Source organism: Ahaetulla prasina, chromosome 1 (assembly GCF_028640845.1).
Source record: "Ahaetulla prasina isolate Xishuangbanna chromosome 1, ASM2864084v1, whole genome shotgun sequence".
Taxonomy (NCBI): domain Eukaryota; kingdom Metazoa; phylum Chordata; class Lepidosauria; order Squamata; family Colubridae; genus Ahaetulla; species Ahaetulla prasina.
The window spans coordinates 270,483,128-270,509,743 of record NC_080539.1 but is presented as its reverse complement, the minus strand read 5'-3'; the positions used below and the strand labels follow the sequence as shown (position 1 = coordinate 270,509,743).

Below are 26,616 nucleotides of genomic sequence, written 5' to 3'. Positions count from 1 at the left end.
TAAGCATGAAATAACCATACAAATTGAATACAACCAAAGGGAACATTAGGACAGGAACGGTAGGCACGCTGGTGCTCTTATGCATGCCCCTTATTATGCGGGACATTACTTAAAATATCCTTAATAGCTCATTTTTTTGGGGTGCTCTCTTCTCCATGTAGGATCCGCCTGCCCAATTCATACAAGCCAAGTAGTCATATTGAGTATTCTTATGCCTGGAAGGAGGTGGCATTTTTTGTTTCTTGAGGTCAATCAGGCCCTTTCTTTGCTGTTATTCAGGAAATCAATGAAGATTTATAAGTGGGCTTTAAGATTCCTTGAAGAGTGGCTGTCAGGTTGGCTAATGTGATGCAGTTATTACTGTCTTATACAAATATATATACAGGTAACTGAACATAAATAAATTTCAGTGCATTATGTGTTTTTAATTATTTGCTGAATTCAGTGGGGTTTTTTCTGCAAGTATTAAGTGCAAATGCCAGACAGGAACAAGGAGGTGTATGTCAATAGCGAAATTCTTTAAAAATACTTTAGCTAGATAGATAAATAGGCAGGCAGGCAGGTAGGCATTCAATTTACTGCATTCAGTGATACTTAAATCACAAATAAGTGTAAACCCATGTCTCCTTCCTTGGAAGTAAACCATATATCTAGGAATTAGTTCAAATTACACATGAATACCGCAGAATATATGAACAAATTAAACTGTGCCTTTATATAAGAAACTCCCAAAATGTTTTAAATTTATATATAAAAGCTATTAAGGGATTGAAGAAAATGTTTAATTTATGTCTTTGTCTCCCTTCAAAATAGGTAAACATGAATGGACATGGTATTGAATGGAGCAATGAGAGCGATCGACTGTTAATATGTCAGATGTGCATCAAACTTGCAGATATCAATGGTCCAGCCAAAGTTAGAGATCTACACTTGAAATGGACAGAGGGAATTATTAATGAATTTTATGAACAGGTAATCTTGTATAAGCAGAACATATATGAGGAAAATAATGCAAATAATCTTGTACATGGAATGACTATATGCATAAAATTGAATCTTAAAATATTTAAGTGTATTCTTTTACAGAGGGATCTAAAATCATGCCAAAATCCAGAATGTAAGTAATAAAAAGCCTGCAAGCTACCTATTCCTCTATTAGATCGTTATTTGTGTGAAGATACGTTGATCATAGAATATGTCCATATTTTGTATCCTATTTCATCTGTTTAGAAAATGTTTAAGTGTAATGCAATTTTAAAAGCAAAGATCTAGTTATTTTGGCTCTTTGTAACACTAGGTAAAAATATGGGAAGAAGTTTCCTTTTTTTCCTTCTAGTTTTCTGTCCAATCTGTTCTAAGTGTTTTGTATGTATAAATTTCCAGGGAGATGAAGAAGCAAACCTGGGGCTACCTATTAGCCCTTTTATGAACCGACATTCTCCTCAACTTGCCAAATTACAAGAATCTTTCATTACCGACATTGTTGGTCCTCTTTGCAATTCTTACGATGCAGCCGGCTTGCTTCCAGGCAGGTGGATTGAAAAAGATGAGAGGGAAAGCTCTGAAGAGTGTGATGCAGAAGAGGATAGCGAAGACGAAATGGAAGATTTAGGAACAAGTAAGAGTAAATGCTTTTTTGAACAATTTTATTTCAGTTGCACATAGTCCTCTGCTTACAAAGACAATTGGTCCCAAGTTTTCAGTTGCTAAGTGAGACATTTGTTAAGTGAATTTCCCCCCATTTTACAACATTTCTTGCCTCAATTGTTAAGTGAATCACTGCAGTTGTTAAGTTAGTGACACAGTTGTTAAATGAATCTGTCTTCTCCATTGACTTTGCTTGTCCAAAGGATCGCAAAAGATGATCACATGATCCCAGAACGCTGCAGCCATCATAAATATAAATCAGTTGCCAAGCAACTGAATTTTGATCACGTGACCATGGAGATGCTGGTCGGAAGTGTGAAAAATGGTCATAAATCATTTTTACAGTGCCATTGTAACCTCGAACAGTCACTAAATGATATGTTGTCGAGGACTACCTGTACTTTCATAAAAGAAGATATTGCAGTAGAATGTCACCATTATACATTATCTAGGACAGGGGTCTCCAACCTTGGTCCCTTTAAGACTCGTGGACTTTAACTCCCAGAACTCTGGGAGTTGAAGTCCACAAGTCTTAAAGGGACCAAGGTTGGAGACCCCTGATCTAGGAAGCTTGGTTATTTCTTAATATTTTCTCCTGTAACTTCCAAATGATAACTGGCCTCTTTTTGCTCCTCTCCCTCCCCACCCCCTTTTCTTTAAAACAGGACATAAATTGAATGTATGGCTTATTTTCTAAAAATGTGTTATTTATTTGAAGTGAGTTTGAAAAAATCGTTTTCTGTTGCAGAATTACAAAGAAGAAAAAACGGACAGCAAATATTTAGTCAACTAATATACCATTTGAATGAAAACCATAAAATGTGGAAGAAAATAATTGAAGAGGAACTAAGTAAACCAGAAGAAAACGAACATTCAGAAAAAAACTCCTTATGTCAAACAGATGAGATTCAGGTCATTGAGGAAGCAGATGAAGAAGACGAACGACATTAAGAACAAGAAAAAAACACTTCGAAAAGACTTCATAACAGTGTTCTAGACTGCTACAAGAATATACTTTTACCCATAATGCTGGCTGTAAACTGACAGACCTGAGAGAAGTATGAAAAATAGTACACTGAATAATGTGAAAGGATATTTCTTCAGCATTATCACACTTCTATGCACTTTTGCCACGTGGAAATAAAAACCAACAACTTCATAGACCTACTGAACTGCATTCCATGATGAGAAGATTTTATGTCCAGCTTGGTTTTCATGCATCTTGTTTTGCTGCCTTACTAAAAGTACTTTTTTCATATTAAAAGGGAACTAAGAGTTTGGAGAAAAATCAGTCCGAAATACCCAAGTTAAAAGGACATTCTGTTTTGCAGAAGCTCTTGAGACAAAGGCTTATAATGTTTCAGAATTGGTATTTTGTTTTTAATGTGAACCTTAAAAATCACTGTGGCTGTCAATAAGCAGTTCCCATAAATTTGATTTGCAAGAGTTTGATTAATGAAATTATTGCATTGATTTAACCATTAGATGGCTGCAACCAGAATTGCCAGGTCCTTATGGTTAAAATTAAATTTCCTCTGCATCTGTTTGATGCTTTTGTTTTTACTGTGGCAAATAGCCTGCTGTTTTATTTTTTCTAAAAATGTACAGGTTTCCAATGAGTATTCAGGCTAATTTGTTAAATATACCCCTGTTGCCTTTTTTTCCTCATTGTTCTGTAATAGAACATACAAGCTATTTAACTATTTTAATAATTACAGGATTTTATTCTTCTAGTCAATGTTATAAATATGTTCCACTCTTTCTCAGGATTCATGTTTAAAAACATGGCACGGCAGATTTTATATTTACAGACGTATGCTAATGCTAGATGGTCATTAAAAATTGACTTTTGCTCTGTATATAATCTTGATAAAAATTAAAAGATGGTTTTGCATAAATGTTCTAAACTCAGTTTCAGTCAAATGGTATCCAATATATCAGAAATATTATTGAATAAATTTTAATACAAAAAGCTTGAAAGAAACATTACTATATTCTCATAAAAATCAGTTACCCTGATCTATTTTATGTTAACCGAGTTTCAATTTCACTTTTTATAAAATATCTATTTGTACCTGGATGTGGCAGATAGATCTATTGCTGTTCCGGAATTGTATTCTTAATTGCAGCCAAACTGTTTTATTTCATCTGGGGCCAATAAGTAATTAACAATTACTTTTTTCTTTTCTTTAAGGGGAATAATATTTGATGGCTCATAATATTCTCCTCCCATCACCCCCCAATAATACAAGGGAACCAGATTATCAGTGCTAGTTTGAGACCGCTTTATGTTTCCTAGGAAAATTTGTGAGATGCACAATTATGTGAAGTCTTGATCCTTAATACACCACTAATAGAATGCACACACAATAACCTTACATAAGCAATATAGGGGAGGCAATCTGATATAGTAGTTAGGGCTTAAGCTAGAAAGTGGAATACCATGAGTTCTAGTCCCCCTTAGTCACAAATCCAGCTTTGTGACTTTGGATCAGTGAGCAAGTGGACAACCACTTCTGAAAATCTTGCTAGGAAAACTGGACGGATTTGTCAGGCAATCTCCAAGAGTTAACAGTGACCTGAAAGCACCAAGAAAAAAAAAGAGGTAGGCAATATCTCTCAAATTACTGGATTTATGTATCTATGATACATACGTATCTGAGAGGAAAAAATAGAGTTGCCTATGCCTTTGCTCCCACCTGGCCAGTTTAAGGACTCCCTCAGAGAAGAAAAATGCCCAGTGCTGGTGGGAATGGGCTAGTGTAGGGCTGTCAAACTTGCGGGCTGGATGCGTCACGTGCTGGCCATGGCTACGCCCAGTTTAGTGAAGGGTAGAAAAGTCACAAAAGGTCACATGACACCACTGTGACAATGCAAGTTTGACACCACTGGGCTAATGCCTTGGAAAGACAAAAAAGTTTTCTCCATGAAGCATGGCTGAAGGTGAGAAGTAAAAAAAAACCCACTTAGTCTTGGATCAGCTGCTGGTGACTGGCTGTTAGGAGACTAAAAATGAGAGCTGGAAGAAAAGTAGTAGGGAAAATAGTTTAAGGACTTAAAAAAGAAAAGAAATGCTAAAAAGAAGCAAAAAGCCAAGAAGGTTCAAACATCAAAAGTGGAGCAGCAGCAATGGTCCCAAAACTATAAGCTGCTGCCATGACCTCTAAAGGCCTCTGGCCCTTCCTAAATAATCCAAGTGAACAAAAGTTACCCAGCCAATTTTCTTTTCTGACATACAAATCCCTCTCCAGTTGTTTTTTATTCAGAAAAACCACGCTTTGTATGTAGTTGATAAATCAAGGGTTGCATCTCTCAAAAACAACAATGGTTAAGGCATCATCTGGAATATACTATATTCTGTTTTAAGCACAGGATAATAACTGAGGGCTGTTTTTAGTTGCTTATATTAAATACAGCACTTCTCAGATCACACCATCTTAGTTTGTTGTTCTAGGTTAGATGCAACTTGAGTGCTAAATTTCACTATATTTGAGCATGAACTCAGTAGTAATTGGCTAGCTCAAAAAATTATCTTGAGCAATCATGTATTCTGGAATGTTGTAACCAACTTCCTTTTGCACATTATTAGAAAATTATTGAGAACCAACGGAAAAATAAAGGGACTCTTGTCATTTCAAACTAAAGAAAGAGCCCACTGGTATTTCCCGTTATCAACACGGGATACTGTCCCCATTCTTGACCTCTGATGTTCATCTGCTCTTGTCTTTTTTCATACGGTAACAATTCAACTGATTCTTCCTTTCTTAATCTATTGAAACTTCAGCACCTTGGAGCTCCAGATTCTGATTTGGACTCTGGAGTATGTTTCAAGTAAAACCATCAGGAATATTGGGTCAAAAGTCAAAGGGCTGAAAGGCATAGAACCACGAGACTGTAGAAAGAGGCTCCTTAGTAGTCACAATTTGTTTGGGATTTATAGTTGTTAAGTCCAGCACTATAGACTCCAATTGATGAAAAGCAGAGGCTTCAAAGCAGGGGTGAAATGCTCCTGGATCGGACCAGCTCGCGCGATCCGGTAGCGATGGCGGCTGCTGGTTCGGAGGACCGGTAGCAAAAATCCCTGGCCCCACCCCCCTGCCTCTTTCTGAGCCCCACCATCAGCAGAGTTTTTTTTTACTTTTAAAAGAAGGTTTTGCTTCAGCCAAAAGTAAAAAAAAAGCCTTTGAGGATCCCGCCCCTCAGCTGAGATTGGCAGAGCCTTTAAACTTCAAAAAAAAAAAATTTAAAGGCTGCTCTGGGAATCTCACCTGAGTTCCTCATCAGCAGAACCTTAAAAAACATGTTTTCTGCAGAAAACATGTAGAAAGCCTCCTTTTAAGAGAGTCTAAGGCACTTACTGATTACTGATCCACCTCATGGCTTTTTCCCCAGCCGGAAAGCCCCAGTTTCATTTTCAGCACCAGACAGAACTAATCTAATTTAGCTAATCTATTTCATCACTGAGTGATTAATGCTGGCTGGCTTTGCTGGCTGAGGAACTCTGGGAATTGAAGTTTAGTTTAGTTTAGTTTAGTTTTATTAGATTTTTATACCGCCCTTCTCCCGAAGGACTCAGGGCGGTGTACAGCCGAAATAAAATACAGAGTATATACAATTAAAAGAAGTTAAAAGAAACTATTAATAAATGGCCGATAATTTAAAAATTTAAAAAATTTACAAATGTTTAAAATCTCTAAAACCCCAATTTAAAATCACTATTTATGCCAGTCCTGCTTGAATAAATAAGTATGTTTTTAGCTCACGACGGAAGGTCCGAAGATCAGGAACTTGACGTAAGCCAGGGGGGAGTTCGTTCCAGAGCGTCCACAAACCTTAATAATAAAATAAAATATTTGTGCAGCTTTCTGAGATTTGGTGTGTTTCTGTAGTGTTTCACTCTAACTACACAAACACACAAAATCTCAGAAAGCTGTATGTGATATTTTGTGTGTGTGTGTGTGTGTGTGTGTGTGAGAGAGAGAGAGAGAGAGAGAGAGAGTTATGTTGTGGGGTGTGTGTGTAAAGTGTGAAAGTTGGTTTTTTATGGCTGTGTGAAGTGTGAAGTGCAGCTGCTTTTACATTGTGTGTGAGTCAGTTGTGTTGTGTTGTGTGTGTGTAAAGTGTGAAAGTTGGTTTTTGGTACCTCTTATTGTTTTTTTATACTTTGTTTATTATTTTTATTATTTATTGTTATTGGCCACGCCCACCCAGCCATCTGACCACCAAGCCACGCCCACCAATTAAGCCACGCCCACAGAACCAGTAGGGAAAATTTTTAGATTTCACCCCTGCTTCAAAGCCTCTGGTAGGGTAAAGTTGGCATTGGGAATGATCCAATACTTAAGACATGGTCTTTCCCCCACCCGTATGTTTTAGCAACCAACTGCTAGAACTCTTGCTTCCTTCCCTAAAATTGTCTATTTGGACCTGTATCCGGTTTGCTCTTCTTTGAGGGGAGGAGAAGAAATGTAGAACTTTTTGGCAACCTTAGAACTTTCATTTCTGCGAACGTCTCTTGGCTAGAAAAAGATACCTTACAAGTCCTATCTGCCTGCCAAACACAGTGGTTCCCTAATAAAAAGGTAAAGGTTTCCCTCGCACATACGTGCTAGTCGTTGCCGACTCTAGGAGGCAGTGCTCGTCTCCATTTCAAAGCCGAAGAGCCAGCGCTGTCCGAAGACGTCTCCGTGGTCATGTGGCCGGCATGACTCAATGCCAAAGGCGCACGGAACGCTGTTACCTTCCCACCAAAGGTGGTCCCTATTTTTTCTACTTGTGTTTTTACGTGCTTTCTAAACTGCTAGGTTGGCAGTGTCCTTAAATAGGACACCTATTTCCATATTGCAACTTGGCCATATCATCGTTTTTCCTGTATAAGAGAAAAGGCCATTTTCAGTTTGAGAACTTTGATATATCAAAGGCTCCATGAATTTCAACAAGTATGAAACCATTATGTGTTGTGTCTTGTCCGCTCTCACCGCAGCCGGGGTCTGCTTATCTGCTCCTGAACATGGAGGAATGTATGCCTCCCGGCCCCAGTTCTGGCTCCATGCCCAGACAAGCTGCAGAGGAGGGGGCACCTCCCGGTCCCAGCCCTGGCTCCATGCCCAAGCAGGCTGCAGAGGAGGGAGCATCCCCCGGCCCCAGCCCTGGCTCCATGCCCAGGCAAACGGAGCAGCTAGACCCCTCCCCCTCCTCCACAGCATGTGAGCCTGAGGAAAGTTTACTTCCAACAACAGCTGATTGGAGTGACCCTCGCATCAGAAGATTGGATAGGCAGAAGAAAGGGAGGGGCAGGCCTTAACGAGTGCTGAGTCATGGAGCCACACCCCATGGCCTATATAAAGGATCTGCTTTCTGGCAGTCTCTGAGTCAGGCAAAGTCGAACTTATCTTGCTGAAGTCACTTACTGGTCTCCTGCCTGCTCTGAGGACGTTGCTAGGACTTTGGGCAGAGCTGCAGAGGCAAGCCTGATTCGGATTTCCCTGACTCGGCCGTCAGCGGAGGAGTGGGACACGACATTATAGTTCTATCCTCAGGATCTCCACCTTTATTGTGCTGCCTTCCAGTTTTTAGCTATGCCTCAGTATGGACTCCAGCCACCTTGACTTATTTGTGGACAGGGGAAATGTTGGCAGTCACACAGCTGGCATCTCATACATGCAGGAAGGCAGGGCTTCCCATCCATGTCATTTTCTAGAGATTAAAATATATGTCTACAATAACAATGGGAGCGGATTATTTTCATTTCCAGATGCACTACTACTTCCTCTGTTCTGTGTTCCAGGCTGCCTTCGATGGTTTCCAGAACATTTTCCATCCCTATAGAGCAGGGGTGTAAAACTCTATTTTATTGAGGGCCTCATCAGGGTTGTGTTTGACCTGGGGAGGCGAGCATGGCTACCGCAACGTCACTCATGTCGGGGGTGCCTGTGGTGACCCAAGTGTTCTGCCAGCAAAAATGGGCTCCCAAGCTCCATTTTCAGCTGCGACAGCCCGCAATCCTCTGCCAGCAAAAATGGAGCTCGGGAGGGCTGCTCGCAGCTCTCCCGAGCTCCATTTTCACGCAAAGGCACTGTGGGCCAGTCCTTTGCTGTTTCCAGGGCGGCCCCATGGGCCAGATCTAAGCACCCCACAGGCCAGATCTGGGCCCTGGGCCTTGAGTTTGACACTCCTGCTATAGAGGATTGAACTATTTTCTCACACTAAGTAATTTCTGAAGGGCTTCCGAAACCCATCTCCACCTCACATTCTTAGGCTAGATTGATTATTTTCCAAATTATTAACAACTATGTTCGGTTAAAACCAAATGAAACTCAGCAACTTTATCATAACTGAAATCAAACTGAATAGAAACCAGTTTTCTTTCCGGCTTTTATAGACTTGATTCTAGGACTCTGCTAAAAATATTTTAAAAGCATACTTTAAAACACAATAAAATCCTCTGCCAAAGAAATGACAATTATATATTGTGTCCTGAAGAATGGCTTCATTTACCTTGATATCACAGAATATTTTTGTTTAAAATGAATTTTGCTACATTTTTCAATAAAGTATTTTGAAAGATAGTTTGTCTGAAATTCAGCATACAATAAATATAGTAATTTTTTTTTAACTTTTCATGGTTTTTAACATAACATAACATAAACTATGTGGCCTAAATGTTGAGATGATAGTTATCATTGATTTATATTCAGAGGTGGGTTTCAGCAGGTTTTGATCAGTTCTGGAGAACCGATAGCAAAAATTTTGAGTAGTTTGGAGAATCGGTAGTAAAAATCCTGACTGGCCCTGCTCCCATCTATTCCCTGCCTTCCAAGTCCCAGCTGATCGGGAGGAACTGGGGATTTTGCAGTAACCTTCCCCTGGAGTGAGGTGGGAATGGAGATTTTACAGTAGCCTTCTTCTGCCATGCCCATCAAGCAATGCTACACCCACCAAGCCACACCCACAGAACCGGTAGTGAAAAAAATTGAAACCCACCACTGCTTATATTTGATTTGTAAGAGGAACAGATGTATTTGGTTCTTTCACCTGAGGTCTCAGAGGTTTGAACTGCAAACCACACTGGAATTCATGTTGTAGTAAACATCAACTTTGGATATTTATCTATTAGATTTGTTGCCTTTTGTTTCAAGAATTAAGGGTACTGGACACAATGTTCTTTCTGTGTTTGCCCAGAATAAACCTTTGACATTAGTTGGAGTGAAAGAAACTACCCAAAGGCTAGTAGGGTAGACTAGAAGCTGACTCTTCATAATCCTAGAACAACTTCTGAATCAGTATATCACAGTGGCTCTCAAGTTTGTTGGCACTGTTTATGAAACTTCCACAAGGAGGCCATCATTGAGCAGAAAGACTGTTTTTGCTTATTCACAAAGTTGGCAGGTGTGTCCCTGAGTCACTTGCGTTCCTCAAGGCTAACATGACACATCCAGGAATAACAAGAACAGTGTGTCACTCAAACTTACTTCAGGCAGAGAATTTTAACCAGAATTTGAAACCATGGCTTGTTTTAAGGTTGTTTATTGCAATGTAGTTTTGTCATCTGCCTCATAAAAAAAATTGAGACCTCACTGCTCTTGGATAGGCAACATACCACTCACAAATTCCTGCAAAGAAAATAACTAGGTTTCCTTTATCCCAAGGATGTCAAACTTAATTTTATTGATGGCTGCATAAGGGTTGTGTTTGACTTCAGAGGGCTGGGGTAGGTGTGGCCAGTGTGGATGTGGCTAGCTCAACATCACTCATGTTGGGGGCGCCTGTGGCAGCCCGAGCATTCTGCCAGCGAAAATGGGCTCCCAAACTCTGCTTTTTTTTTAAAATTTGCATTTATATCCCGCCCTTCTCCGAAGACTCAGGGCGGCTTACACTATGTCAAGCAATAGTCTTCATCCATTTGTATATTATATACAAAGTCAACTTATTGCCCCAACAATCTGGGTCCTCATTTTACCTACCTTATAAAGGATGGAAGGCTGAGTCAATCTTGGGCCTGGTGGGGCTTGAACCTGCAGTAATTGCAAGCAGCTGCTGTTAATAATAGACTGTCTTAGCAGTCTGAGCCACTCAAGGACTGCTTTTGGCTGCGACGGCCTTCTGCAACCCTCTTCCAGCAAAAATGGAGCTCGGGAGGGCCGCACGTGGTAGAGGCACCCTGGGCCAGTCCTTCATTGTTCCAGGGTGGCCCCATGGGTCAGATCTAAGCACCCCATGGGCCTTGAGTTTGACACCCCCGCTTTATCCCATCTGGTGAGATTCTACCTCCACTTGGCTCTCAACCTCCAAAATATAAAAAAATAAAAGTAAGATGAAAGGACCCACTGGTGAGCCACTAAAAGGAATGCTGGGAAGAGGGCAAAGAGGTGTGGTTTTCCAGATTTTCTGCTGGGCTTCTTAATAATGATCCTTGACTATCACACACAAGCACATTACACACATATATTCACTCATTAAGTGTTTATTCTGCTGATGACTTTAGTCTCCTAGTGATCAACTGTACAATACAAGCATAAACAATATAAATTAAAACGAATAAAAATAAGTTAAAATCATCATGTTTGTTTTTAAAATATTTTAAGGGCCTTTTAAATGCCTACAAAGCATTTAAGATTTCGTGACTAATTTCAAGTTTGCAATACATTTTGTCAATCGAAAATATTACAAATCCTATTTCCAACTGAACTATTTCAAAAGCCAGGGAAAATACTGACCATATTTTAACAAAAACCCATCAAGGGGGCAACAGTTTGCAGTTATGAATAAATGAAAGAATCACCCAAACTTCTACATTAACGTTATTGTTCATTATTATTTAGACTGATGCATTAAAAAGGGATACACACAGTGTGAAATGTTTTAGAAAGTTCCCCCTACCACTCTTGTTGTGCTTTCCCTGTGTTCCAGTAATGCTGCCAAAAGACAGAATGACTCAGACTTTTGACTCATCTCCTCCCATCAGTGTTATCCTCAGAATCACTCACTGCTAGATGAGATCAGGGGAATCAGGAAGTGCATTTCTTTTGCTCTGTTGTGGTCAAAATAGCTGAAGCCCATTTTGAAAGGTGTCCATTATGGAGGGTCAGACTAGAAATCACCCTCTGCTCTGTTTTGAAGACCAGGACTTATAGATTTATGCCAAGCAGAAGGAAGCTGTTTATCTTGGCTTGTTTATTGGTTAAGGAAACCCACAATAGTCTCTGTAATAAGTCATGATGACAGCAAAGGAACATGTGATATGACACCATTGCCCAAAAGATACATCTTAATACTTGAATCATGACAGCTACAGTTGACAGCTTCTCAAATACACGTCATGTCCTTTGTATCAGGAAATCACTATGGCATACCCATCACCCCCTGCATGTGGAACTATCTAGAAATAGGATTGCTAAATTGGCACCTATTAAGGTGTGTGTGTGTGTGTGTGTGATTTATTTATTTTATTTTTACTTTTTAATTATATAAGTGCATGAATGCAAAACCAGGGTTCACCACAACATACAAAATAGGATAACTTGTTTGTGACTTAGTTTATCATAAGAACCTGATTAATATAATTAGTATGCCAAAATTTGCAAAATTTGAGTGGCTTATTTAAACTATAAAAAAAACCAGAGCACTGCTTAGCTGTTTTATGAACAAACCATTTATAGGATACAGAAATTTTGTCCAGTTTATCCTAATTTTAATAGCATCTATATAGGTGGCCACTACCAACTATGAAATTGCAAATGTGTGTGTATGAAACCTAAATCCAACTATTCAGTTCTGCAATGGAAAAAAATCAATTATTTCACTATATTAATATTAATCAAGTTTCCTGACTTACTGTAGGAGTTTTGTTAAATGGTTGCTCATTTTAAACTGTTTGGTGGTCATCCTACTAGGAAACTTCATAGAAGTACGCAAAACTATTGTTCAAGCTGTAACATGCATATATAGACACACATAAATGATAGGATCCCTTTGATTCTCAGATTTAGCAGAGGACTAAGCATTAGCTGGATTATGTGGCACAATGTTTCTCTGCCAAGGGTCATAATTCACTAAGATCAAAATTTTCACATCAAGATGGATGTAGATAGTTGTAGATGGATGGATGGATGTAGATGATTTCTTAATCACAATTATTATAATACACATTCATCTTGGAAAAATGCCTTTTGGATTCAAAATAGTTAATAGTTGGTTATGATCAGATGCTTGGCTTTCTGCTTTAAGAAACCAATTTGTCTTTTCCTTGGCTCAAAGCCAGCAGTCAGCTGTTTTACATTGTTCTCATTGGTTGAAAGGGTGATTCACCTTATATACATCAGCATGATCATATGATTTTGTTTTTTATCAGTTTTTGTTTGTTATATGGTAGGGAGAATTCATTACAATGGTTAGAAAAATAGTTATCCATACGTAAGTTCTTATTCTATTGGTGTCTTCAATTATTGTAATGGATCTGGCTTGGTCAAGGAAAATTGGTGGCACAGAGATGGGGTAGTCTGGATGTTAGCCAAAATGCCCTCATCTTCCTCTTTTTCTAACCCTCAAGACTTGCCATTTTAAATATAAAGGCCATAAAAGAGGGCTAATATTTTAAAAGTTCAGCTATGGTGTCATCAGGAAGATGGTACTTAATAAAACTAAAATAATTATACCAGAGAAACAGAATGTTATGTTTCCCCGGTATAATAATTTTAGTTTTATTAATAAATAACATTAATAGCTACCCATTATACGATAAGTATATTAAAGCAGGGATGAAATCCAGTAGATTCTAACAGATTCTAAATGCCACCTCTGGCTGGCCCCAGAGTGGGGTGGGAATGGAGATTTTACAGTATCCTTCCCCTGCCACACCTACCAAGCCACGCCACAGAACCAGTAGTAAAAAAAATTGGATTTCACCAGTTAAAGGTAAAAGTTCCCCTTGCGCATATGTGCTAGTCGTTCCTGACTCTACAGGATGGTGCTCATCTCTGTTTCAAAGCCGAAGAGCCAGTGCTATCCAAAGATGTCTCGTGGTCATGTGCCTGGCATGATTAAACGCCAAAGGCGCACGGAACGCTGTTACCTTCCCACCAAAGGTGGTCCCTATTTTTCTACTTGCATTTTTTATGTGATTTCAAACTCCTAGGTTGGCAGAAGCTGGGACAAGTAATGGGAACTCATTGTTAAGCGGCACTAGGGATTCAAACCGCTGAACTGCAGACCCTTTGGTCGACAGGGTTAGCCTCTTAGCCACTGAGCTACCGCGTCCCTTATGTTACCCATATCTTAATATTAATAGCTACCCATTAATATACACTGGGTAGTTTTTTAAAAAAGTTTTCCATCAGAATTCATAAAAGTTCTTGAAACTATTTTCACTGATTTTTTTTCAACCACATTTAGAGAAGCATAAAGTTGATTTTTTCCCCCCATTACTTCTAAATCCTGCAGTCTGTCTTATCTTAAAAGGTAAAGGTTCCCCTCGCACATATATGCTAGTCGTTCCCGACTACTTTTCCTTAAATCATTTTTTGTAAAGCCAAGTTATCCATTCCCTCCCTCTCTAAAACCCAAAGCCCTTTAGATGCATGGAATGCAATGCCTTTGATTTGTACTTGCCAACAACTATTACAATAAATACCTCTATGTGGCTCCTTTTCATCATGGCTGCATTCCAAAGTAACACCACTGCCGCCTGTGAAATTGCTCAGGCGGAATCCTTCCTTTATGCTTACTAGCTATTGCCTTGAATGAACTAAACTTCAAAAGTTACTATTGAGAAAAAAAAAGACAGAAGCCACATACCTTCTTCGTGAACCTATTCCATTATCATTTTATTTTGTTTATTTATAGCATTTAAAACCCTGGGTGGCTACCCATCAAAAGACAGCATAATTAAAACTTAATACATTAAAAACAAAAACCTGGCACCAAGTCAAACTTCTAATGTGCAGTCAGCTCATCTTATTTGATTGTTTTGGGCGGGGTGGGGGGAATAATTTTCTCCCATTTTCTAAAAGAGAGATGCCTGGTGGGCTGTTGAAAGAGAGTGTTAGTGCAAGACAATATTATGAAGGAATGAGGTAAGAAAGAAGACACATTTTGTCACTGGAAGCTCTAGTTTGCTTCTTCTCTTTTTGGAAAAAACCTTGGCATGTTAGAAGTACCATTTTCTCATTTCAGGGAAAGAGTAACTAGTAGAAATGATACTATAGCATAACTGTTTCAACTGAAAAACCAGCATTTCTTTCCCTTGGTTCCAATATCTTTGCTTTATATTATAAATGAATATTACAAATCAGGTGAACAGAGAGAATTGAATTCTAATACTTCATATAATATGGATATAGGCTGCCTTGCACATATACTAAAAATTTAATACTTTTCCATAAATTTTCTTCTTTCACTTTTTTTCTTTTTTAGTGAAACACAAGCAACAATAAAACCATACACACATGCTTTAATGGTATTTCAGCCAGTCATTAAATTTGTAGACATAAGATTTTTTTCTACAATTTATTGCTTCATTTATTTTACAAAAAGGGGGTTAAATATATTAATCGTGATATATTTAAAATATAATCTCATAAGAGATTACTCTTCCTTCTAATATACCTTTATATGTATTTAATAAATACCCCATATAAAATACATTTTTCTTTTATTTATGAAAGAGGTCCAAGCTGTAAAATTCCAAACATTATTGCCATTCTATTTTTAACAGAATAGAATAGAATTTTATTGGCCAAGTGTGATTGGACACACAAGGAATTTGTCTTGGTGCATATGCTCTCAGTGTACATAAAAGAAAAGATACGTTCATCAAGGTACAACATTTACAACACAATTGATGGTCAATATATCAATATAAATCATAAGGATTGCCAGCAACAAGTTATAGTCATACAGTCATAAGTGGAAAGAGATTGGTGATGGGAACTATGAAACGATTAATAGTAGTGCAGATTCAGTAAATAGTCTGACAGTGTTGAGGGAATTATTTGTTTAGCAGAGTGATGGCCTTCGGGAAAAAACTGTTCTTGTGTCTAGTTGTTCTGGTGTGCAGTGCTCTATAGCGTCGTTTTGAGGGTAGGAGTTGAAACAGTTTATGTCCAGGATGCGAGGGATCTGCAAATATTTTCACGGCCCTCTTCTTGATTCGTGCAGTATGCAGGTCCTCAATGGAAGTTATCTATTAACAGTTATCTATTAACAGTTATCTAGTATGACAGTATTTTTAATAGGAGAGTATCAATGTAAAAAAAAAAGCTAGGCATACAAGCTATGATGCCAATAGAGAATATTTGTAGCTCAGGGTTGACATGAAGGGTCCTTGGTGCTCTCTGAGCTTGTTGTTTTCTTGCAGATGCTTCATAACTCAAACTAGGTAATATCATCAGTGCTAGTAAGGAATGGGCTTTGCTCTCAATTTATATTCTAGTAGTTTCCCCTGTCATTGTTTATGAAGATTCTCAATCATTCAGGTCAGGGTTCTCCTAAAGGTTTTTTTTCAAGAGGGAACGGGACTTTCCTTGTTTTTCCTTGAAGATGTTTCACTTCTCATCCAAGAAGCTGAAGAACTGAAGAAGGAAAAACAAAGGAAGTCCAGTTGCCTCTTGAAAAAGAACCTTTGGGTTATCCTGCCAGTATTAGTGGGGGTGGTCTTGAGGGATCTTTGATTGGCCCGTTTACTTGGTAATACCCCAATCAAGGACCTGCCAAACAAGCTAACAGTAAACAGGTCAATCAAAGAACTACCCAGACTACTCCCAATAATGCTGACTAGAATATAAAATGAGAGCAAACCCCATTCCCTACCAGCATTGTTGATGTTATCTAGTTGGAGTAATGAAAGGTCTACAAGAAAACACCAAACTTAGAGAGTATCAACATATGCTTGGATAACTTCAATAGTTTATATCCACTTACTTGTTCCATCAAGGTAGTTCAGAATCAGAGTCTACAGATCTTGTCTGCCTGAAGCTTCTCAAAGTAACAGGGCAACAGTCTATATAGTCTGAAATAATTTGAACTGGTTTGTTTGGCTGAGGACGCAACTTACAATAAAGTTAGCTCACCTAGTCATGTTTGGGTTACTCAGGATTTCCAATAGATTCCAGCTTTCTATGAAAGGTAGTAGAAATAACCCCTTACCTGATTTGAATAGCTAAATTAGATCAAACTAGATGAATAGAATAGAATAGAATAGAATAGAATAGAATAGAATAGAATAGAATTTTTTATTGGCCAAGTGTGATTAGACACACAAGGAATTTGTCTTAAATTAGACTCTACTCCATTTCTCACTCCATTTTTTTTTTAAAAAAACTCATTTTTTCCTATTTAGCTTCTCAGAAAGCTTGTTCATGATGTCTTCTGAAGAATGGGTCAGAAATCAGTTCATCCCAGGCAAAAGAAATGAATATGTATGTAACATCATTTCCTCATGCTTCAGTGGCCAACGTGGTAATATTTAATATCGTCTCTCTGCACAAATCAGATATGGATGAGGTTGCAGTGTCATGCCAAATTTTGGCTTAAGGTTTGGAACCAAAGCACTAGGAAAATGTAGATGAAATCTTTGAAGTAATGCTGTAAAAAATAAAAACATTTCCATTCTGGCCAGCTGCTCTCCTAAACAGTGTCTTCGTCCTGAAAGGGAGGGATGGGAAGACAGAGAAAGTGTTTGGTTTTTTTTAATCAAGAACTGCATACGAAATAAAACAAAACATAGACGGCCATTTTAAAAAAACAATCACACTGATAATGAATTGATGTATGCCAAATACAGTATGTATTTACAGTTTGAATATATGTATATTTATAAATTACTCCTGAAAATAGGAGTAATTAGGAGATCAACAAAATCATGTTTTTGAGTAAATATTGATTTTTAAATTGCGTATAACTTAAAATTATATATTCCTTATTCTTGTAAAACAGAATGAATTTTCATAGATATGTTTCTCAGCTACTAATTTTGGAAATGCTTTCCAAAGATGAAATTAAAAACTTAATTTTTTAATTAATAGTATAGAATTCATTTTATGTCGTATCTTATTTCAGCAAGTCATTGATAATTCACTATGAAGATAATCCATTAGTGGCACAGCACTTTAAAAGTTTTACACAGGAATTTCAGCAGTCCTTATAGATTGTGATAATTGATAAGGAAATTGGTATATATTGCATCTTTGGAGAGAATGCACCATTTGTTCAGTGTTTGGTTCAATGTTTTTTTCCCCATAATAACTCCAGCTAATGTTTGACCAATCACATAAACATGTAACATTAAGCACGTGATTCAATTCCCATTGTTAATTGACAGTTTCTTATCCTAAAATTCTGGGAGGTTAAAATATAGCCCATTCAAAAAGAAAGGTTTGTTTGAAAATTGATTATGACTGAAAAACTGAAAAAACAGCTACACTGAAAAATAGCAAGCGATTATTATTTGTTATATATACTGTATTAACAAACAAATCTTCCCTGGGGGATTAGTTTTACCTATACAAATTCATTCTGAATAAGAATCCTGAATATTAATCCTTAAAATTTTTGTATTTCTCTTACGATCACACACATACAAACACACAGAGAAGAAAACCTTAGGCAGTTCCAAAGTGTTTATTCTTTTCCTTTTCCTTTTAACACTGACCAAACCTTCTTTTTCTTTTTAACCGTTTCTAACTCAGAACACCACACCTGCCACAAGAACCTACAATATTTCATTTCTGGAATATCCTTATGATCTTCCATCTGCTTCTACTAAGCAGACCCTACTTCATGCAGAGAAGAGCAACAAAGATGATTAGGGGACTGGAAGCTAAAACATATGAAGAATGGCTGCAGGAACTGGATAAGAAGGACTAGGGGTGACATGATAGCAGTGTTCCAATATCTCGGGGGTTGCCACAAAGAAGAGGGAGTCAAGCTATTCTCTAAAGCACCTGAGGGTAGAACAAGAAGCAATGGGTGGAAACCAATCAAGGAGAGAAGCAACTTAGAACTAAGGAGAAATTTCCTGACAGTTAGAACAATAAATCAATGGAACAACTTGCACTTAGAAGTTGTGAATGCTCCAACACTGGAAGTTTTAAAGAAGATATTGGATAATCATTTGTCTGAAGTGGTGTAGGGTTTCCTGCCTAAGCAGGCGTTTGGACTAGAAGACCTCCAAGGTCCCTTCCAGCCCTATTATTCTGTTTTCATTTTTCAGTTAGGCACTGCCACCACCTGTGAGTTATTATGCCGATTCCTCAGATTAATAATAAAAACTGCCCTTTTACACAAATTTATTAAAGCAGAATATTTAACGCATTTTACTGTTATATATTATATTACATTCATTATGTAATTTACTAGATTTATGGACACATTTTTTAATGCTTACCTAGTGAAAAAGGAATAAATGCTTCTTTCTTGACAAACTGTCCTGAGTTGTCCAAAAATCTTTCAGGACAAAACATTTCAGGGTTATTCCAGTATTTTTCATCAAAATGTACAGAATAGAGATTTGTGATTACAGTAGTGCCTTGAGGGATAGAGTAACCACGGACAACCGTATCCTTAGAAGTTGCATGAAAAATACCCAATGGAACTATATTACAGAACCTTAAAATTTCATGTAGCACTGCCTCCGTATATGGCATTTTACACCTATCTTCTAGGCATGCTGTTTTGTTGGGACCAATGACTAAGTCAATTTCTTTATGCACTTGTCCTGTTAAAAGAAAAAGCTTTTAGACTGTATGTAAGCATCTACATTATGTGTACACATAACATTGGTACTTACGTATGAAATTTCAATGTAAGATTAACAAAGAAGGTTTTATTATCATCTGGACTATACAGAACTGTATGGCTGCTATTTCTGTTACTTTTACAGCTTTTTCTTTCTAATCAGGTATGTATATAAATTCTATGTAGATTATATAATCAACTTGGAATATAATCATGCATTTGAGAAATAGCTGAAAATTCAGAAATGTTGAAGACTCCAGACTGTTTTTGTGTTCTTGCATTAATAAAGTCTCTCTACAAACTTGGTCTTTCTGATCCCCAGCTCCGATACTTTTAAGTAAAGATTTCATGGAGTATGCCCTGGAAACTTTGAATACAAAGTATGTGTTACGTCATCAAGTTTTCTTCCAGTTCCTATATTAAAGATATTGCACAAGGGACTGTAAGCTCATCCATATTTTATCTTGGGACTGAAACAATGTCCATTCTCATATTACTTCATTAAAACACATTCTGTTTAATACAGTAGTAACTCTGTGGTGTCAGTCTGGTACATCTCTTTCTATCTCATTATTTTTTTTATTTATTGACAGAAGTTTCAACACAATGTTTTAAAAAGCAATTTCTTATTACTTCACAAATATATAAAACCGTATATTTTATTATAAAAAATGTTATTTAGAAGAAATCACTTCAAGCTATTTTTTCATATAGCAATTGTATATACCATAGGAATCCCTAAGCAACATCTTGTCTATATATATTGTATTTTAGTAATATTAAAAATAAAAATTGTGGCATAGTTGGTATCCAAAATACTTCCCCCAACTAAGGTAAACAATTTTAAAGGAGTCTTATGTTTTCAACATTTTTTAGTCCTAATAAACAGAACCATATGACAACATATCACCTGTGCTCTTATAACAGTCACAGGTTTTCTTTTTATATATATATATATATATATAAAATAATTTTTATTAAACAGGTTTTCTTTAACATTCCAAATACTTCATAATCTCTTAACCAAATTTGATGCTTCCTGATAGATTTATTCTATAATCTAGTAAAGATTATAAATCTATATTCCTTCTGTCATATAATTCTGTATATTCTTCTTAGCATATCATGAAACCCAAAATTGCCTACATGGCCAATTTGCACCCATTTTGTGCTTGTCAGAATTTGTTTTGCTATATGTCAAGGCAGAACAAGAAGATATATATAAAATATGTATATCAGTTCAGTGTACAAGGCCAATGATTTATGTCAAATAATATTAATTGCAATTTATTCTCCAAAATACTAGTAAGAACTAATATTGGCCAAAGAAGCCCAATTTTCTCATCAAAATAACCTCACCAGTGCAATAATTTTACATGTCACTGTTTTAATATATAATTCAAATTTCAGTAATTTTAGGGGGGGAAACCCAAATCTTTAATCTGAAGGTGGGCTACAGTATGCTTATAAATTGTATTAAAAGATGTAGTAGAAAAACGATGTTCTTAGTTATCATGACATGCAAACTTCTCATCATAACAACTGTATATTACTTACCTTGAATATTAGGATAAAGAGCCATGAACAAGACTGCCCATCTTAGAACATTTGTTGTAGTTTCTGTTCCAGCAATTATAAGTTCTCCAACTGAAAAAATTAAATTTTCCATTGAAAACAGAGATTCAGGATCATTTTTATTCTTATCCATTTCATCTAAATATACATCTACAAAATGTCGAGGTGCTTGAGGCTTCCTGTTCTGCGAGAAGCGCTGAATAAGGTGGAGTAAAAAAGTATAGACTTCAGCCGCATTTCTAAAAAGTTGTTGATGTTTTCCAAAGGGCAAGTTTCCAATCCATGGGAAAGCATTGTATAAAAATACTGAAGCGCTGGCAGCCAATTCAATATTTTCACTGAATATTTCCATCATATGCTGAAATTCAGTGTCTTCGTAGGTAAATCGTTCTCCAAAAATAATTAAGTTAGTAATGTTTGAAACTGCATTCGTTATCAAGTACTTTAGATCAAAAGCCTTGCCTTTGTAAGTATCAATGGCATCAAGAAAAATAACCGATTCTTCTGCTATTTTGCTTTCAAAGGACTTTTGACAATATCCAAAATTTCGAAAACTAGTTACTGCTAATTTACGATGCTCTGTCCAACCTCTGCCATATCTTGCATTCAGCAAACCTGAAACATGCAACATATTTATATATTTAACTCATAATTCATAATTATTTGTTATAAATTTATTTTATTATCATTTATTACCTTTATTTTTTCAGAATTTTTTTTTGCCAAAAATAATAAACTACTAACTATTGGGAACATAATTCTTATGTTTTGATTCAAAATTAAGTGCATAAACCATATTATTCTACTCAATGACTCAATTATCTTTGTATTCACAAGAAGGTCATCACCTCTGGGTATAGGAAAATTGGCATCTTTAAGCAGTTACCATAATAAATTTATCTTAAAGTCCCCCCCCCCCAAAAGGACATTTTCAATGAAGAAATCTCTTCCATTAAATAATTATGTATTATTAAAAAAACATTTAAAAAAAACCAAAAAGCTATACAGAATCATATGTAAAAATGCACGCGCCTGAAAAAAACACTTCTAATCAATTAATACTCAGGACAACAGTATTAAAATCATGCATTAACATAATTCAGTGATGCCAGCCAAAAACATGGCATCTATTAAAAAGAGAAAAGGTAGATTCTACTTGGGGACTAATTAGAGAAGGGTTTCTACACTGATGTTCTTATATAACCTTATAGTGAGATACCACATATACTATGGATTGCAGTTTAGGTCATAGCATCAGAAATACTTAGCCTGAAAAGTCTGTTTTCTTATTCATTTTCTGATAAGACTATGTGTTGCTTGCCTTAACTTTGGCTTCTTCATATGAATCCACAACCTACCCAATCTGCTAGTGACCCTTTTGGGCTGGCCAACTTCTACAACTTTGTGACTTGTATATGATTCTAATTTCCTGCTGTTTGTTCTCAACATCTTTGTTCCTCTTTTTCCTTCATGATCATCAATTTATTGCCTTTTGCGCTACTGTTAAAGACAGTGTCTTTTTGTTTTTTGTGGTTTGACTTCTGGTATCTCTGTCCTTTGGGCTATTTTGGCTTAGGAATCCATAAAACGTTTTCCGTTTAAGCCCAACAGCCCAAAGATCTAAGGTGTAAAGACCTCAGAAGGATTGACAATGTGTGTTTAGGTTGAAAGTTTGCTAACTTTCTAAGCATATCTTGGGTGCCAAGTTTGACATTTTATCCCTCTAGTTTATCTTCACTCTCCACCTATCCACAGGATTTTAACTTTTAGTTTTACAGTTTTATCAAAAGTATGCGACTTAGGTTTCATATTATCTAGCTAACTTTTTTTTTATTCAATATATCTTATAAAGTTTGGGGAATCATATGTCAAAGAGAAGTGGGATGCAACACACGTATGCACATGTTCCACAGATATGTATGCATTGTTATGGAGTCATATTTGGGACAGACTCTTGTTTGGCATACGTGGACCTATTTGAGATTCAAGTCAAGAATCAATTTCCCTGGCCTGAGAACTCTAACTGAAGCAACCTCAACTTGCACTGTAAGCCTTTGGTCTAATTTGGCATCTCAAATCAGGGTGCAAACAAAATATATTCAAGACTGGGTTTTTTTTCAGAATAAAATATAAGATTATAGACATATTTCAAAACAATTCTGTTATGCAATAAATGTCAAAAAAAATAATAATCACCAGACAACAGACATACCTCCCATTTTGGTCAGCTTCTTGAACAAAGGCAGAGAAGGTCTATCTGAAAAAACTTCACCTTGCTGAACAAGGCATTCTTTGACTGCATCATAGCCATTCAGTACAATAGCTGATATGCCTCCAAGATCAAGACTAAAGATCTTAAGAAATTAAAAAAAACTTCATATAAAAGATATATTAACAAATATTCTCATTCATTCGTCTTTTCCAAATTCCACAGATAATTTCTAGAAACACTTAATTATTCAGCCAATCCTTTCTTTGTCTAAGATTGCTCTCACCATACAAACACACTACATACAGTGAGTTTCCTATTTGTTTTTACCTTCCAGTAAAAAGTTATTTTGACTTTTGCTCCCCCTCACAACTCTGTATCCAAGCTCTCAACTGGTTGCTTCATTCAAAGCCTAAGCAGAGAAGAAAAGCTGTTTGGCCCTTATTGCATACTTAACAGGTTTGAAAGAAAATAGGATTTTGTTTTAAATTTTTTTAAAGAACTCAGCAGGTGACAGTTTTAACTTTATACTGGACAAATTTGTTTGCAGGACTATTTATTGAAACAGGTGGTCAGTCTATAAGTGTTCTATTTTATTACTGATATACTACACAAAGCAAACCATCGTCCAGTAAGTCTCTCATGTTGAGTACAGGCAGTCCTTGATTTACAACAGTTCATTTAGTGACAGTTTGAAGTTACAACGGTACCAAAAAAGTGACTTATGACCATTTTTCACATTTATGACTGTTGCAACATCCCCATGGTCACATGATTTACATCTGGATGCTTGATAACTGGTTCATATTGATAACCGTTCTAGTCTCCCGGGGACATGTGATCACCTATTGTGACCTGACAAGCAAAGTCAATTGGGAAGTCAGATTCACTTAACAACCGTGTTATTAAATTAAATTAAGTGATTCACTTAACAAATGTGGCAAGAAAAGTTGTAAAATGGGGCAAAACTCATTTAACCAATTTCTCACTTAGCAACATAAATTCTGGACCCAATTGTGATCATAAGTCGAGGACTAAGTGTATAATGAAGCAAAGTACAAAGAAATTACATTCTGACATGTATGTACCAACACTTATAAGATGACACACTCAGAATTATGTCCTGCTGAACCAAGAAGTTAATTATACATAGACTGTACAGAGTACTACTGAAATTCCCTCTGCCCCTCACCACCCTCAGCTAAAAAGTCACAAAAATGTACCAAAGATCACGGCCATAATAACCTAAGAATAGAATTTTTTATTGGCCAAGTGTGATTGGACACACAAGGAATTTGTCTTTTCTTTTCTTTCTTTTCTTTTTCTTTTTTTTCTTTTTCTTTTTTCTTTTTCTTTTTTTTCTTTTCTTTCTTTTCGTTTTCATTTTAAGCTTGCCCTTGCAACAACTGTTTTCAGCTTCGTTGCCCTGGGATAATAAGCAATAATAAGAAGCAATAATTTCGATAACGATCAGCAGCCAGATTTCTCCAAACATGCAAACCCAAACCGGGCATCCTCCGCTACGCTGCAAAACAACTCCCATCACCCATACCAGCAAAGTCACAAGATAAGCAGGGATGGGAGTTGTAGTCCAACTTATGCGGGCGGTGCAGCTGACCGGAGAAAGCTTGAAAGGCTGCGACGCGAGTGACGAACGAGCTGACGGCTCCCTTTTGATCTGCCACGGTCACTCCCTCCGAACCTACTTGCCCGTACAGCTGACTTTGCCTCTTCATGTAGACGTGAGGCTGCTCCGCGGCCAGGGAATGAATACTGCCGATGAGAGGGAGCCCCGCCGGACCAGGCGGAAAGCCAGCGGGTCTCTTCTGCTTCAGCAGCTGCCTCACCACCAGCGCCAGCACGAGGAGGAGGAGAGCCGCGCCGGTAACTAAACCCACCAGCAGCCCCTCGGACCGCATTCCTGCCTCCCAGCCCCTCCCAGCCGAGTGGCAAATTGTCAACACAAGAGTCCAACCTCAGAACCCCCTAGTGGCTTTCTTCCTCCTTTTTTATAGGAGGCCGGAACTGCTTGTCAAGCCGTTGACGAGCCGGATTGGTCAGTTCTTCTCACTCGGTGGCGCTGCTTTCCCGCTTCCTCTTCGGCGTCCGGATTCCAAATTCTACCCGTGGAATTCCACCGAGCTGGGACATCTTAGCCACGTGTTGCACGGAGTGAAGGTCCCTCCAAGCCAATGCCAAGGCTACTCTCCCTCTGTCCCGCCCCTTTACTTCAGGCAGGGTTTTCCAATAAACAAAGCGGCTTATGTAACGATACGGCGTTGCCGAGATCCTCTTTAAATAGGGTAGATAATAATTTAGATTAGAATTTATCCAAGCCAGAAGCAGAGATGCGCCTTCCTGACACTCGTTTTGAAATCTAGAGCGTTCCCAACCAGCTTCACTTCTTTGGGCTTTTGACGTCTCTTTCTGAAGTCTCTTTCTCAAGTGTCCCATAGAAAATGTGAAGAAAGAGCTTTAGGCAGCTAATAGTGGGATCAGTTTATGGTGTCTAATCGTAGTTTTTTGTTTTTGTTTTGGGAGTTCGAAGTGGATACACAAATAAATGAGCCTGCGGGAATAAATGTTTGCCCCTCTTCAAGAAACCATTTTAAATCGCACCATGCATTTTTTTTAAAAAAAAAACCTTTTTAAACCTTCTCTTTTGCGGAATGTTATTTGCACAGCCTTGGAACACCTTTTCAAGTGGAACACCTACTTTCAAGTGGAACACCTACTTTCAGTTCAGCCATAAAACACATTATGAAATGTACACATAATAGAATATGTTTCATCTATTCTGTGGGTAAACACAGAAAATTCTTCTATGAATTAAACATGCTATTTTTTTATTGTAACGAGAATGGCATCCAAATATGTTTTATTTATAATATTAATGCATGCTGATATGATCTGAAATATTAAAAAGTAAAAAAGATGTTGAGACTCTAAAAAGAGTGCAGAGAAGAGCAACAAAGTGATTAGGGAACTGGAGGCTAAAACATATGAAGAAGGGTTGCAGGAACTCGATATGTCTAGTTTAATAAAAAGAAGGACTAGGGGAGACATGACAGCAGTGTACCAATATCTCAGGGGTTGCCACAAAGAAGAGGGAGTCAAACTATTCTCCAATGCACCTGAGGGTAGAACAAGAAGCAATGGGTGGAAACTAATCAAGGAGAGAAGCAACTTAGAACTAAGGAGAAATTTCCTGACGGTTAGAACAATTAATCAGTGGAACAACTTGCCTGCAGAAGTTGTGAATACTCCAACACTGGAAATTTTTAAGAAAATGTTGGATAACCATTTGTCTGAAATGGTGTAGGGTCTCCTGCCTGGGCAGGGGTTTGGACTAGAAGGCCTCCAAGGTCCTTTCCAACTCTGTTGTTGTTGTTATTTACTCTTACCTTACTATAAAAGAGGGTGGGGTTTTTTTTTTGTTTCTACCTATTACTGAA

General features: G+C 37.4%; 2 protein-coding genes across 8 annotated transcripts in view; one reads left to right on the top strand and one right to left on the bottom strand.

Annotated features, from left to right (window-relative positions):
• The window catches only part of PDE3B (phosphodiesterase 3B), a 50,741-nt gene extending 47,137 nt beyond the window's left edge, over positions 1-3,604 (top strand). For both annotated transcript variants that reach the window (XM_058159213.1, XM_058159203.1), the window contains 3 exons: positions 814-972; positions 1,384-1,618; positions 2,396-3,604. In XM_058159213.1, the coding sequence (XP_058015196.1) occupies positions 814-972; positions 1,384-1,618; positions 2,396-2,598 (597 nt within the window). In that variant the 3' untranslated portion in view covers positions 2,599-3,604. The remainder of the gene's footprint in view (positions 1-813; positions 973-1,383; positions 1,619-2,395) is intronic.
• Positions 3,605-14,587: 10,983 nt separating this feature from the next.
• On the bottom strand, positions 14,588-25,419 carry LOC131185997 (vitamin D 25-hydroxylase). Of its 6 annotated transcripts, XM_058159176.1 has the most exons (6): positions 24,868-25,130; positions 23,165-23,306; positions 21,415-21,567; positions 20,935-21,024; positions 19,028-19,357; positions 14,588-17,286 (listed from the first exon to the last, which is right to left on the bottom strand). In XM_058159176.1, the coding sequence occupies exons 1-6, from the start codon at positions 25,078-25,080 to the stop codon at positions 17,108-17,110; spliced, it is 1,107 nt and encodes a 368-aa protein (XP_058015159.1). In that variant the 5' UTR covers positions 25,081-25,130; the 3' UTR covers positions 14,588-17,107. The 6 variants fall into 6 exon arrangements, with proteins under 6 accessions (XP_058015159.1, XP_058015139.1, XP_058015131.1 ...); XM_058159156.1 differs by lacking the exon at positions 24,868-25,130 and adding an exon at positions 25,137-25,419 and having other exon boundaries at positions 20,935-21,567; XM_058159148.1 differs by having other exon boundaries at positions 20,935-21,567.
• Positions 25,420-26,616: the final 1,197 nt, after the last annotated feature.

What these genes read in the sequence shown, in the direction of transcription:
- LOC131185997 (XM_058159148.1), bottom strand. Translation starts at nt 25,080, where the DNA reads ATGCGGTCCGAGGGGCTGCTGGTGGGTTTAGTTACCGGCGCGGCTCTC. An exon ending in TCTTTATCCTAATATTCAAG is followed by an intron (nt 19,358 to 20,934) that starts GTAAGTAATATA and finishes TTCTTTTAACAG; the next exon opens with GACAAGTGCATAAAGAAATT. An exon ending in ATTTATTCCTTTTTCACTAG is followed by an intron (nt 17,287 to 19,027) that starts GTAAGCATTAAA and finishes CCTCCCTTTCAG; the next exon opens with GACGAAGACACTGTTTAGGA.